We start from the raw sequence: 14,209 nt of genomic DNA on the forward strand, positions 1-14,209 counted from the left end.
TAACCAAAACATGTGGTTGGGTCATCTGAAAGGCATCATCAGTGACACAAATAGTTGTTTATAATATTTCAAACGGTCTACCTGAAATCTAACGACTTCTAACAGGTTCCACTGGCTCCAAACGGTAGGCCTACATATAAACATGTCCTGTTGTTATGACTACAGAGTGGATCAAGTCAAGTCAAAGTGATACCGAACTGACTTTATCACTTTGACTTGACTTGACTTGACTTTATCACCTTTTTGATACCGAACTGACTGTGGAATTAACAGCATTACCTCTGGATCATTATATAGGCCTACAACAATTTATCTTCCAATCAGAGATTGTAAAATCGGCTTTCATGCGGTTTCTTTTTAAAGAAACAGACACTGCAATTATGTGTAAAGTATGTTTTATGCAAAAGTCCAAATGCTCTTCTGTCTGAAGGGCAACTCGATACCAAAAGAGACTGAACTGTGGAGCCAGTTCATCATTTAATCAACGTTATCCACTCTGTAGTCATAACAACAGGACAGTTTATATTGTGAACTGAACTGAGATAGGCCTCCAGTGTCAACATACTATAAAGAGAACAGAGCAGCTTACTGTCTCTCCACAGTGAAACAAACAGGCATGGTTTGCATTTGCATCTAAAATATGGAAAGTCTGCAACAAGTGATGATATTCATTGAGATAGAATGAGCTTACTGAATTTGGCTGAATAGCTCCTCCAATGAAGGGAAATGGACCACACGGTACAAACAAACAGGATTAGAAATAACACACGTTATTGCTAAATTACACTTAGGCTACTTGACTTTTTTTTTAAACCGTAATATCATGGTGGTGATGATGATGATGAACCTAGACGGCTCTGGGTGGGGCAACTATGCTGTTGGAGTCAATATGTAATATAATGTATATACAATTTTAGGTTTATTGTGAAGTAACAAAATACAGAGATGCATTGGTGGAATGTAACTAATGTAATGTCCATTTACTCAAGCACTGTACCTATTACCATGTGATGCTAATTTGTAAGCGACCCAGCAATAGGCTAGATAAAGTAATAAAAATTAGCTCCACCTCTACCAGCTGCAACATTAAAGTGATGAACGCAATAGTGCATCAATTAATTAATCCAATAAAAATTATAGGCCTAATGTTAATTCCCACAAAGTCTTTTTCCTTGAGTCCTTATGGTCATAACTCATAACGGTCTTTCTCCGTCCCAGTTTTTTTTAAAATGTATTTTATTTTAATTCAGTATGCATTACAAATATGTGGAAAAACGGTAATACATCACTTATTCAGTAGATCAAGTAGAAAATATACAGAAATATAAGCTACATAAAAATAGACGAGTAGAAAAATAAAAAATAAATTTAATAAATAAAAATAAAACATGCCATGGGTCAGCAAAGAATAGAAAATAGATTCAATGAAAACATTAAATAGTTTTAATAGCACAATCTTACAGTTTTAATTGCGTTTTTGGATGAAGTAATTATCTTAATATATAGCACCATTTGGTTCTGAGCTTTTACTTTGGCAAATTACTCCGTCCCAATATGGCGGCAGAGACGCCCCGTGACGTATTATTAAGCGACGTCAACATGTTTTTCAGGATTTCCGCATCGCCATGATGGTGTCGTTACAGAGTATGTTAGCTAGCTAAGCGATTTGTGGACAAGAGGCATTGACATCATGTTAAGGACTGTCTAACCACGGTGTACTTTGCATTTAAAAGTACGCGAATTCATGTTTTACTAGACAGTAACTAAAAACATGTTTATGAAGTGCGGAGGGACGAAGTGACCTTGGTGGCAGGCTGTGTATGTTGTAGAATGTAGCTAATGCTAACCAATGCTAACGTAAGTTAGCCACTGTGAGTTAACGGCTAAACATGTAGCTAATGCTATCTAGACATCAAGAGGAAGCTGGTCTTACAGAGTCCAGCTAAACATACAGACAATCTTTAGGCTTTGGTTTGCCATTAATTAATCTACAGCAGCGACAATTTGTGGCAACGTAACATCTTGTTTCGTTGAATGAGAGTTATTAACTCTCATTCAACGAGACAAGATGTTACGTAAAAAAAGTTGAGTTCTCAACTTTTTTTTAATCTTTTTTTTTTAACAGGTGAGGCTGTGACCCTGGGTAACAGGAGGCACCCTGAGACCATGTTGGCTCGCCTGTTCAGGCTCCATGGCCTGCTGGTGGCCTCCCACCCGTGGGAGGTAATAGTGGGCACTCTCACTCTCACCGTCTGTCTCGTGTCTATGAACAACCTGGCAACCAGCAGCCAGATGTGCACCTGGAATAAGTGCCCCAAAGTCGAGGAGGTGAGTCTGCGTGAGAGAAGGAGAAGGCTAGCTTGGGTGTAGCAGCTCATCCCAAATGTAAACAAGGAGAAGGAATTGCTCAATTAGTGTTAACAAGAAGTTATGTCTGTGCTGGTTTTCTCACAGAAAGTCGACAGCAGTGACGTAATCATCCTAACGATCACACGATGCATGGCCATCGTTTATATCTATTTCCAGTTCAAGAATCTGCGACAACTGGGCTCCAAATATATACTGGGTCAGTATGATAGGATCTTGTACCATTGAACTGTAGTGGACACAGCTTTACTATAAAAAATACCACACACAGTACAGTGTGTATAAATATATATATATATATATAAACTGTCAACATTCTATTCCCTTGTAGGTATTGCAGGTTTGTTCACAGTGTTTTCCAGCTTTGTTTTCAGTACAGTGGTCATCCACTTCTTTGGGAAAGAGCTGATGGGTCTAAAGTAAGTGTTCCAAATGCACTAACATAATACTTATTGTTCAGCAGGCAGATTAATACAAATAATTCACCAGTTTATGAGAGCTGTTGGAGTCTTATGGTTGAGGTTGCTAGTCCTGTCCTGACAACCTTACCTCAGTAACCACAGTGTGTATACAATAGATGGACAAAAGACGACTAGTATGGCGGCGAGATCAAACTATTGAAATGGTTGGCTTGCATTTCATTCGGTGGTTGGTCGGGTGACATACAGTAGTATGTAGAGCTGGGCAATATATCAATATATCGATATTGTGATATGAGAGTAGATATCGTCTTAGATTTTGGATATCGTAATATGGCATAATTGTAGTCTTTTCCTGGTTTTAAAGGCTGCATTACAGTAAAGTGATGTCATTTTCTGAACTTACCAGACTGCTGTAACTGTTCTATTATTTGCCTTTACCCACTTAGTCATTATATCCACATTACTGATGATTATTTATCAAAAATCTCATTGTGTAAATATTTTGTGAAAGCACCAATAGTCAACACTACAATATCGTTGCGGTATCGATATCGAGGTTTTTGGTCAAAAATATCGTGATATCACGATCACCCAGCCCTAATAGTATGCCCTCTGTCAATTATAATAGTTTACAGTTCTTGGCAGCTGCGACTAAGAATGAGGGTTAAATCTTGCTGCACATCCATCATCATGTAAATATCAAAGAGACATGATAAGACACAGTATGCCAAAACCAGAGCTCCGATTTAAAAAAAAAAACAAAAAAAAAAAAACAAATAAAAAATAATGTCTCTAGAAGGATCTTAGAGCTCAACATTGTTACAGAGGACATGTTGACCCATAAGATGTCAGTGTTAGGGCTGGTCAAAATCGCCAAAATCGTATATCCCGATATAAGTAATTTCGGAGCTCGCTAACTATGTATGTATGTATGTTGCATGTTTTTTGGTAATTCAATAACGTCCTTTATGAAATAACCACATGGTTAAGCCTACTTTTGTATAATCCCGTGTGAATTAAATACTTGACAAATGAAAAGTACTGAATATATTCTCATTTTATTAAGAACTTTAGTGCAAAATGAAAATAATGTGCAAACATCAGAACCTAAAGCGTTGTCTGTACGACATAAATATTGCTGTAACTCCATTTGGCTGCTGGTTTTCCGACGTCGCGATAGAAATGTTATAGGAAAATATATCCGACAAGACATTTTTATATCGTTTTTGACTATATATATATATATATATATATATATATATATATATATATATTTCATCATATTGCCCAGTCCTAGTCAGTGTCAGTTGTGGAATGTTTTGACTTTTTTTTTTAACAATGTAGACAAGTGCTGCAGTGAAATAGTACAATGCATTCCCTGATTGACATTTGTCTCTTCCCTGCAGTGAAGCCCTGCCGTTCTTCCTCCTGCTCACTGACCTGTCCAAAGCCTGTGCGTTGGCCAAGTTCGCCCTCAGCTCAAACTCTCAGGTAATGTCACACACCATGTTTTGGTGTGTGTGTAAACTGCAACAAAAAAAAAAGATTTGTTAATTCATAGTTGGGTGGTTTGATCATGGAAAAAAACCCATAATCACAGTGATTTTGGTCTATATTGAAATCACGATTAGTTAACCAGATTAACTTTTAGAAAGATGGTGCATTTATTGAACTTAAACAGTGAAACACATCAACAGTGAAAACACCTTGAACTGTATAATTTCCCTTAATACTTTTCCCGTGGAACTTGTTGTATTCCCCTTAAAATAAATAATATAAAAAATATATTAAAATGTTTAAATAGTAATAACTATAAACACACAATAAGATCAACTGTTGTAGTGCACTTTCACAATCTTTTGAAAACAAGTAATAAATAAAATACAAATAAAAGAAAACCAAAATATTAGTTTTTCTCGATTACATTGTTTTTGTGACCGTTAGGAGCCAAAATCAGGATCAAAATTTGATTAATGGCGCAGCCCTAATTCATAGGATGTATTAAGTTGAGTTGTTATTGACTTGTGCAATGGCCCGTTGTCTTGGTTATAGGAGGAGGTGAGGGAGAACATCTCCCAGGGCATGGCCATCCTGGGCCCCACCTTCACCCTGGATGCTCTGGTTGAGTGTCTGGTCATTGGGATTGGCACCATGTCAGGTGAGGAATACTTACTTATTTTCCTCCAAAACACTTCCAGCTATGTTCTAATTTTAATACTTTGGGATGATTGTGAATAGGCCTGTCGCGATAGTCAATAAATCAATTAATTGCACGATAAAAAAGATGAGCTCGATGATTTTTCCGGCCGCGATAATTTCCATTTGCATGCTTGTTTGTTTTCCTTGTCTCTATCTCTCTCTCTCTCTACCAAAGAGACTGGAGGACCACTCTCGGTTCCTTAGCGTAACGAGGAGTGAACCCTCTTGTCAGTCGCATGGTCTTTGTGTGGGGGGAGGCGGGACTCCTGGCGGAGAGAGAGACAGGCAGAGAAAACGCTAGTTGTTGGAGCAGGGTTTCCCGCAGCACTTTGCAGTTAAGGCGCCGTCAAAAAAAAAGTATATGAGCGATATCCGGCGTGTTACTCGGCGTCCTGTTTTCTCCCTTTCATTCCAAAACACAGTTGACAACCTGCAGGTGGAGACAGCCTCGGACATACACGCCGCTGTGGCCTTGTCAATCTCGCACACGGTTTCAGGAAAGTGGCTGCATGTGTCCGACAATGCACAGAACATTAACGGTACGAGCCTACAGCTGTCCGCGGATACGGAGTGCGGAACGTGTGTCAGAGGCTCCCAGACGGTGAACTGAGACTCCGTTACCTGCTTGTCGGTCAACTGTTAATGATCGGTTATTTCATTTCATTATGCTTTCTTTTGGAAGGTTGGCTGCCAGAAATCGCCACTTACTAGCTAATTAATTAGCCTGAGGTAAACGATAGCTATCAGTAAACAGAAGTGACGTGGTGGCTGGCGTCTGGTGTGCACGCAAGTGTTTGGGTGTGAGTGTGTGTGATTGGGTGTGGGTGTCGGCCTGTCCCCGCGACGCTCTGACCTGCAGACGGCAGAGGAGCAGAAGAAAGTAGCTGCACCTTCGCCAAAATGAAGACTGAAAAACCGAACTATTTTGATACAAACATTTACTCGCCATGTGGCAGATAGCCAGATAGATATAGATATAATTTATTAATTATATATTATTTAAATTTAATATTTAGTGTTTAATAAATAATTGTTAAATGTACAGAGTCTGTAGTCTATCACTAAAGGAGATCAAAGACATATTGTGGATATTTAAAATGGCTTCCAGTTCCAGTGTTAAATATTCTTTAGAAATAAAAGTTTATTGATCTTTGAAAAGGTGTACCTGCATTATTATGCCATTATCATTATATTAGATGAAAATGGTCTCAGAACGACAATATTATCGTTTATCGCAATAATTTCTGGGACAATTTATCGTCCAGCAAAATTTGTCTTCGTGACAGGCCTAATGGTGAATTGAGTGGGAAATTAAACCACTCCTATTTCTATTGTTTTCCAGGTGTGCCTCAATTGGAGATCATGTGTTCTTTTGGCTGTATGTCTGTCCTGGCCAATTATGTTGTCTTCATGACCTTCTTCCCTGCGTGTGTCTCCCTGGTCCTGGAGGTGAGGACGATATGTAACATCTGGGAGAATTATAGTCTGAAATGAGTTGCTTGCCGCTCACAATAAATATGTGTGTGCGCTCATGCTGTATACTGTATGTGCGTGTACAGCTGTCCAGGGAAAGTCGTGAGGGCCGTCCAATCTGGCAACTGAGCCACTTTGCCCATGTGCTGGCTGAAGAAGAGGACAACAAGCCCAACCCTGTGACCCAGAGAGTTAAAGTCATCATGGTGAGAAACCGTATTCAGCTCTGTCAACATTACATTTGAAAACTTGGTACCAAGGTTATTAGTCAACTGTGTACACTGTTCTAAAACATCAGTCTGAAGGAGCGATCTATCTATTTGATGATATCCTCCTCAGTCTCTGAGCCTGGCCTTGGTTCATGCTCATACTCGACTAGCAGCTGAGCATCCAGGTCACAACCGCTCGATGGAGGGACCAATAGCTGAGAGACCGGACTCCGGTGGTTCTATGTGGCCTCTGAAGCTCACCAGGTGAAAGCATTAAACAAGGAAGATTCCTCATTCCATGAATACATTTGCCTGCTATTGATTCCCGTGCAGTAACTTACTGATGCATGACTTTGTCTCTGTTCTCCTCTGACCAGTATGGACCTGGAACAGGTGATAACTCTTGGTCTCGCCCTGCTCCTGGCTGTGAAGTACGTCTTCTTTGAGCAAACCGAGACGGAGTCTTCCCTGTCCCTCATGAGCCCCATTATCAGCTCTCCTCCGAGCCAGAAGCCCATGTTGGCAGGGGACTGCTGCAGGAGGGACTTTCCAGCCCCGAAACCCCAGGCGACCATGAACGGTACCTTAGCAACCAACCCTACCTCGCCAGCTGTCTCAGACTCTAAACTTTCCCCTGAGGCTGGCACGGTGTTCAGAGAGACGGGTGAGACTTATAATTGGTCCTGCTAGCTTTATAATGTCTGTACTCACAGATGACAATACTGCTTTGTTGCTATGCGTGACTTTTGTCTTTTGTGATCCCTCAACAACAGAGGTGACTCAGCCTCCAGCAGCCTCCGTGGAGAGCGGTCTCTGCGTTTCAGGTTTAGGGGACCCTTTTGCTCCGACAACACGCTTTCCTCATAGTAGCTGTAATTCCGAGACCCGGCCGCTGGAGGAATGCATGGCCATCCTTTCAGATCCTCAGGTAAGCTCCCAGAGGAGATTGAAATCCTTGCAGAAGACCTCTTTAGTTCTGTATTTGTCTGAATGGTTAAGAAATGACTGGTCTGCCCTTGTTGCTTTTTCAGAGGGGGGCCCGTTTTCTCAGCAATAAAGAGGTGATGAACCTGGTTACCTCACGCAACATCCCAAACTACCAACTGGAAGCTGTCCTGGAGACTCCAGAGAGGGGTGTGGCCATCAGGAGGGAAATGCTTTCACCCAAACTGCCTGTTCTCTCTGCTTTGGCTTCTCTGCCTTATAAAGACTACGACTATTCCAAGGTATTGGCAACATGCATATCTTTCACTTTTGTTGGTGTCTATGCTGTGTAATCTACGAGCAGATTTATTTTCTTACGTTTCAACAAACCAAATGTTTAAGTATTACTTTGCATTTTGTAGGTGATGGGCACTTGCTGTGAGAATGTGATTGGCTACATGCCGGTGCCAGTTGGAGTGGCTGGTCCCCTTCTGTTGGATGAGAAGCAGTTTTACATTCCCATGGCGACCACAGAGGGCTGCCTGGTAGCCAGCACTAACAGAGGATGCAGGGCACTCTCTGTAAGCGAGGGATGACTAGCTCTGGCTGTTGTTGACTGTGTGTGTAGGTGCTGTGCTCACTCTTTTTGTCTTTTCCTGTCCAGCTGAGCGGGGGCTGCCGCAGCAGGATCCTAGCTGACAGTATGACGAGGGGCCCTGTGGTGAGGCTGCCCTCGGCGTGCCGGGCTGCGGAGGTCAAAGTCTGGCTCGAGACCTCGGATGGATTCAGCATGATCAAAGAGGTTTTTGACCAGACCAGCAGGTCAGTGGAAACACTCACAGAATGATTGTAGGTTTTTCCATTTCCTTTGGTCCCACCTATAACATGTTATTGCAGTATTGAAGGGCATACAGATCATACATAAATATCTGCTCCTGGTAGGTTTGCTCGACTGGAGAAGCTGACGGTGGGCTTAGCGGGGAGGAACTTGTACATCCGCTTCCAGTCTCAGACAGGAGACGCCATGGGCATGAACATGCTCTCCAAGGTACGACCAAATCTTGCGCAGCAGTCAATGCAATTTTTTATATATATATATATATATTTTTTTTTAAAGGTTTTTTATGGGCATTTCCGCCTTTTTATGATAGGACAGCTCAGACATGAAAGGGGAGAGAGAGGGGGAAGACGAAACCGTCACCGGTCGGACTCTTCTGCATCGAGGAACAAACCTCTGTATATGTGCGCTTGCTCTACCAACTGAGCCAACCGGCCACGCAGTCGATGCAATTTTAATGCAACCTCTGTTGTCAGTACATTTTTATTAGGGATAGATGGATTATGGGCCCTGGCCGATTATCGGGCCGTTTTTTTTTGGTCAGTTTGCAGATTATCTGTATCGGCGTGTTATTTACCTGATAACCGTTAAAGTTATTAATTAAAAAGTGCCCTACTTTGGTTCGGCTACAGCTCTGTGTCTGTCCCTCGGCTTCAGTTTCACTCCCCACTGAGTCTGACCTAATGTCCCGCCCACAACGCCATCTGACTCTCTGTTACTGGGTGTTATGTTAACACGCTAATTTCTTAAATTATTGCTTAAAGCATTTAAACAAACTTTTGTGTTGGGAGTTTGTAACATTCCAAAATCCTTATTGTGAGTTAAAGATTTGCACTGTAAATGCATATCGATTCCAAATATCGGTTATTGATTTTATTAACTGCTAATAATCTGTATCTGTGAAAAAAAACTAGTATCGGTCGATCCCTAATTTTTAGTTGTTTGGGTTTTTTTGTATCTCCAGTGCTCTAAATACTGAAACGTGTCTGTGTGCTGTGTTTTCCCAGGGGACCGAGCAGGCTCTGCACAGACTCCGGCAGCAGTATCCAGACGTGGAGGTGCTGTCGGTCAGTGGCAACTATTGCACCGACAAGAAGTCTGCTGCCATAAACTGGATCCTGGGTCGGGGGAAGTCTGCTGTGTGTGAGGCCACCATCCCTGCCAACGTGGTCCGAGAGGTAAAGAAAACTAAAAACAAACCCTCTTTGTATTATTAATTGGAATTTAGCTGCTTGCTCGCTAAAACCCAAAAAATAAAAATGCTGTGATTAATTCACCTCCCAGTTGAAGGATGGAACTCGGAATTGCGTCACAGACTTGACAATATATCCCCCATGAATCAAATCCCAGTTTATTTATTCGTTCAATTTCCACAGTTTTTGTTAAGTGCTGATGGTTATTTCCTTTGGTAAAATCATACATTTCTTACTAAAACAACCCATATTATGCTTTTTGGCTTTTCCCCTTTCCTTTATTGTGTTATATGTATTTTTTGTGCACGTTATAGGTTTACAAAGTGAAAAAGCCCAAAGTCCACCCCAAAGGGACTTACCATCTCCAACAGAAAACACTGTTCACAAACTGCTCCAAACAGCTCTATTGTAGTCCAGCCTTTACTTCAGAGACAAACGTGGTCACTTTGTAACACACGTTATAATGCTCACCTAGCTGCTAGCGTAGCATGCCTTCATACTCTGCTTCTGACTGGCTAGTAGTCCTTACCTAGCTACTGTCAGGGCACGCCCTCATACTCTGCTTCTGACTGGCTAGTAGTCCTTACCTAGGTACTGTCAGGGCACGCCCTCATACTCTGCTTCTGACTGGCTAGTAGTCCTTACCTAGCTACTGCGCATGTGCGACTCCCAACAAAGATGAACAGAAGTGAGAGGTCTCACTCTGTAGCTAAAACAGAGAGCTCAACACACAGGGTGAAAAGAGGAGCTGCAGCAATGTGCAGTACAACAAATATATGGTGTTTTTTTTGAAAATTAAACCATGTAAACCTATCCTGATATAACCTCTAAATACAATTATGAACCTGAAAATGAGCATAATATGAGCACTGTCTGTAGGTGTTGAAAAGCAGCGCAGCTTCTCTGGTGGATCTGAACATCAACAAGAACTTGGTGGGCTCGGCCATGGCTGGCAGTATCGGGGGTTTTAATGCTCATGCCGCCAACATTGTAGCAGCCATCTACATCGCCTGTGGACAGGTAATGGATCGCTCAACATGTTTAAGCCTTTCATTTCTGCATCTCACACAATGTGGTAAAATCCAGATGGCTCAGAATCAAGATGAAGATAATTGTTTAAATGGTGAAATGGCTCATATTCCGGGACTTTGAGTTCTAACACAATACTTGGGCTATATAATGACCACTCAAAATCTCCGAGGTATCTGTCATCTGTGGAGCTGCAAAGAATAATTGATTAGTTGCCAACTATTTTGATAAGCGATTAATCCGTCTGAGTCATTTTCTATGAAAAAAGTAAAAATTCTCTGATTCCAGCTTGTTAAATGTGAATATTGTTCTAGTTTCTTCTCTCCTCTGTGACAGTAAACTGAATATCTTTTGAGTTGTGGACAAAACAAGACATTTGAGGACGTCATCTTGGGCATTTTTCACAATTTTCTGGTATTTTATAGACCAAACAGCTTAATCGATTATCCACAGATTAATCGACAATGAAAATAATCGTTAATTGCGGCCCTAGTCACGTGCTACATAAAATACTGTATTTTGATAAGAGACTACTACTTTTGTACTACTTTTCAAAGTGTGTGCTGTGTCAGTATGACAGCCTGAAATGGAACGTCTGAATATTAAAATAGCATAATTTAGAATACATTTTTGAATTGACAGACTCAAGTATGTGTATCGGCCTTTATCATCCCTGTATTAAGGGCTAAATAGGTAAAATAAATACATTTATATAATAAATGAAGAATGCTGATCAAGTGCATTAAAGCTGCAGTGGGTAGAAAGCAAGAAACGCCAGAATTTGAAATGGAGCGAGACCTTTTCCTGCAGCTCTCCCTCTCACCTCTGTCGCATGGGCAACGCATGCGCCCAATAGGAACGCTCTCTCTCAGATAAGCTGTGATTGGCCAAAGTCTCCGTCACACGCTGGATTTTCTAAAGCCTGAAAACTGAGCCAAGCGGAGATGCAGAAGTCTAGTTTTCTCTCAGACCACTTTAATTACAATCTGCTGAAAGATTATTGTGAAATGTTAGTGGTCATCAACGTAGCTCAAAGTGTTTATCAGTGCACCACCACACTTACTGAGTGATATTGCTGTAGGACCCGGCTCAGACAGTGGGGAGCTCCAACTGTATCACTCTGATGGAGCCTGCTGGTCCAGAGGGGGAAGACCTGTACATCAGCTGCACTATGCCCTCCATAGAGCTGGGCACTGTGGGAGGGGGCACCAACCTGGCTCCACAGCAGGCCTGTCTGCAGGTAATGCCACCTATACTTTATTTTTACATTTTTTTTAACAAGTGGACAAGATAGTTTAAATGCTAAAAATGTCATTTCATGGTAGTTTTAGTAGCTGTTTGTGTTCAAGTCCTTTGTTCAATGAATGAATTGAAAGTACATTTGACAAAAAAAGTTCTTTAAAGACATCATAATGGTAAATCACCTGAGAACTTAAAAGTTGGAATATAAACTTGAAATGTGTACACGCGCACTGAACATAAATGGTCTTCGACGGAAGTTTCAACCACTCAGATGACATTCTTTGCATCAGTGATTTGCAGCCACGTGGCAGTGAGAGCAGCGGTGTTTCTACGGTTTTATTAATACAGTTAATCCCACGGCAAGACCACCAGCAGCATGCTACTACTGACGATAGCCTCTGAGCCTGAAGTGCAACGTTGTTGACGCTATGACGCAGCGCAGGACTTCACGGGGGGGAGGGGCTGGAGGCCGCTGGTCTGTGTGTGCTGTAAAAAATACGCCGTTGTTTGGGAAATAAATTGTATTCGGATTTTATCTACCTGGGCGGGTCTCAATCTACCTGGGCGGTGCGTCCTAGTAGAACACTGCCCACTTCTTTGATGTTGTGCTGATGTATAACTTTGACCCAATAGCTGTATCCGTCTATGTCTGTAGATGCTCGGTGTCCACGGTACCAGTTCCGACCAGCCAGGCGATAACGCCCGTCAGCTGGCCCGTGTGGTTTGTGCCACGGTGCTGGCGGGGGAGCTCTCCCTGATGGCCGCTTTAGCTGCTGGACACCTCGTCAAGAGCCACATGGCTCACAACAGGTTCTATATATTTTACTCCCGCTCCTTGTGGTTTGTAAACGTCAAACCTTTCCCTGTGAGTTCTGACTTTGTCCTGGTTCTCGTTCTCAGATCCAAAACAAACCTGTCAGAAACACCTTGATCAAAGTCGGAGACGGCTGCTTGACATAAAATGTTGACGGCCCCTCTTTAGAGGCGACTTGGACTCAACGAGCAGCTAGCAGAAGAGAACTTCACAGTGAGACCTGAGAGGAGTGAATCGTCTCCTAATGACGTAGTTGTGAAGGGAGCGCCGTGGGTGGAGGACGTCCAGGCGTTGAACACTAATAACCAGACCCAACACGCTGAGGACCACAGCCAACGTGTGCTTGCCTGCCTTGTGTGTCGCCCCACTGATTGCATACAGACTTTTTGGGTTGGGATATTATGTTGAGGGACTTAACTTGTTTGCAACTGAACATTGCAGTTGTTTTTGTTATTGGCACTGATCTTTCAGACAGCTGTGAATTATTGATGTTGTTTGGATTGGATACGCTCCACTATGCTGCAAGTCTTGAACAAGTATCCTTTGCCTCTTAAAGCAACACTAGAGAAGTTTTTGTAACTTAAAATAATGTTTCCAAAATCGTTTCAGTGGTTCATCAACTCGTAACAGGGTGAACGGTACTTCTGCATTCGCTTTAACCGCACTATGCACGTTTGCCAGATCGGGTAGCGGATCTGTAGTTCGAATGAGACATAATGGGACAATTCTGCTTCTAACCTGTAGGGGGACCGAGGTGGGAAAAGTTCTCTAGTGTTGCTTTAAAGGTCCCCTAAGGTGGAGAGTGGGGGTGTGCCCTTGACCAACTGCCACTTTGCTCGTTTGAAAGCCATGATGCCTCTCTCTCATGGGTGGGCCAAATTCTCTGGGCGGGCAAAGCAGAGAAAGGGGAGGTAACCTTTCCCCTTATGACCTCATAAGGAGCAAGATTCCAGATCGGCCCATCTGATCTTTCATTTTCTCAAAGGCAGAGCAGGATACCCAGGGCTCGGTTTACACCTATCACCATTTCTAGCCACTGGGGGACCATAGGCAGGCTGGGGGAACTCATATTAATGTTACAAAAACCTCATAAAGTGAAAATGTCATGCCATGGGACCTTTTTAAAGAGTGGTTCAGCCAAAAGCTAATTGCGTCTCCTATCAATCTAATGACATAACTTTCACATTAATTCTTGTATGTTTTTTCAATCCAAAATGCATGAAGAGAGGTTGTTAACAGTGAAAACATATTTGTGTTTGAGCAATTGATCTTTGCACTTGCCAAAAGCTAGCTAGAGATGGCGCTGTTACTGCTATAGGTGACATTTGCTCCAGTTTAAAATGCCAACTTTCTTCCTGAATGTAAGTTGTACTAAATCAGTGTTGTAGGATCTCACTTGCACAACCCTTTACTGATTCAAGGTGCTACTGTATACTGTAGAATGACCATGGCTAATGGAAGGGGAAAAAAAGCACCTTCCAACAGAGGTTTTTGTCACA

The 14,209-nt window shown here is 42.1% G+C and overlaps 1 protein-coding gene across 2 annotated transcripts; it reads left to right on the top strand.

Annotated features, from left to right (window-relative positions):
• The first annotated feature begins 1,588 nt into the window (after positions 1–1,588).
• Positions 1,589–13,274, top strand: LOC116063008 (3-hydroxy-3-methylglutaryl-coenzyme A reductase-like). 2 transcript variants are annotated; one of them, XM_035991885.1, is made up of 20 exons: positions 1,589–1,818; positions 2,126–2,328; positions 2,455–2,566; positions 2,699–2,786; positions 4,196–4,280; positions 4,842–4,947; positions 6,331–6,437; positions 6,548–6,667; positions 6,801–6,934; positions 7,048–7,334; positions 7,444–7,598; positions 7,702–7,896; positions 8,017–8,175; positions 8,259–8,416; positions 8,537–8,642; positions 9,440–9,610; positions 10,505–10,645; positions 11,736–11,894; positions 12,552–12,706; positions 12,797–13,274. In XM_035991885.1, the coding sequence occupies exons 2-20, from the start codon at positions 2,167–2,169 to the stop codon at positions 12,825–12,827; spliced, it is 2,631 nt and encodes an 876-aa protein (XP_035847778.1). In that variant the 5' UTR covers positions 1,589–1,818; positions 2,126–2,166; the 3' UTR covers positions 12,828–13,274. The 2 variants fall into 2 exon arrangements, with proteins under 2 accessions (XP_035847778.1, XP_031173696.1); XM_031317836.2 differs by having other exon boundaries at positions 1,598–1,732.
• The last annotated feature ends 935 nt before the right edge of the window (positions 13,275–14,209 follow it).

This window comes from Sander lucioperca, chromosome 14 (assembly GCF_008315115.2).
Source record: "Sander lucioperca isolate FBNREF2018 chromosome 14, SLUC_FBN_1.2, whole genome shotgun sequence".
NCBI classification, from domain to species: Eukaryota; Metazoa; Chordata; class Actinopteri; order Perciformes; family Percidae; genus Sander; species Sander lucioperca.

Bases quoted from the DNA above. Each gene is read 5' to 3' on its own strand.
- LOC116063008 (XM_035991885.1), top strand. From the start codon at position 2,167: ATGTTGGCTCGCCTGTTCAGGCTCCATGGCCTGCTGGTGGCCTCCCAC. The intron at 2,567-2,698 runs GTCAGTATGATA...ATTCCCTTGTAG, and splicing joins GGGCTCCAAATATATACTGG to GTATTGCAGGTTTGTTCACA. The intron at 8,176-8,258 runs GTAAGCGAGGGA...TTTCCTGTCCAG, and splicing joins GAGGATGCAGGGCACTCTCT to CTGAGCGGGGGCTGCCGCAG.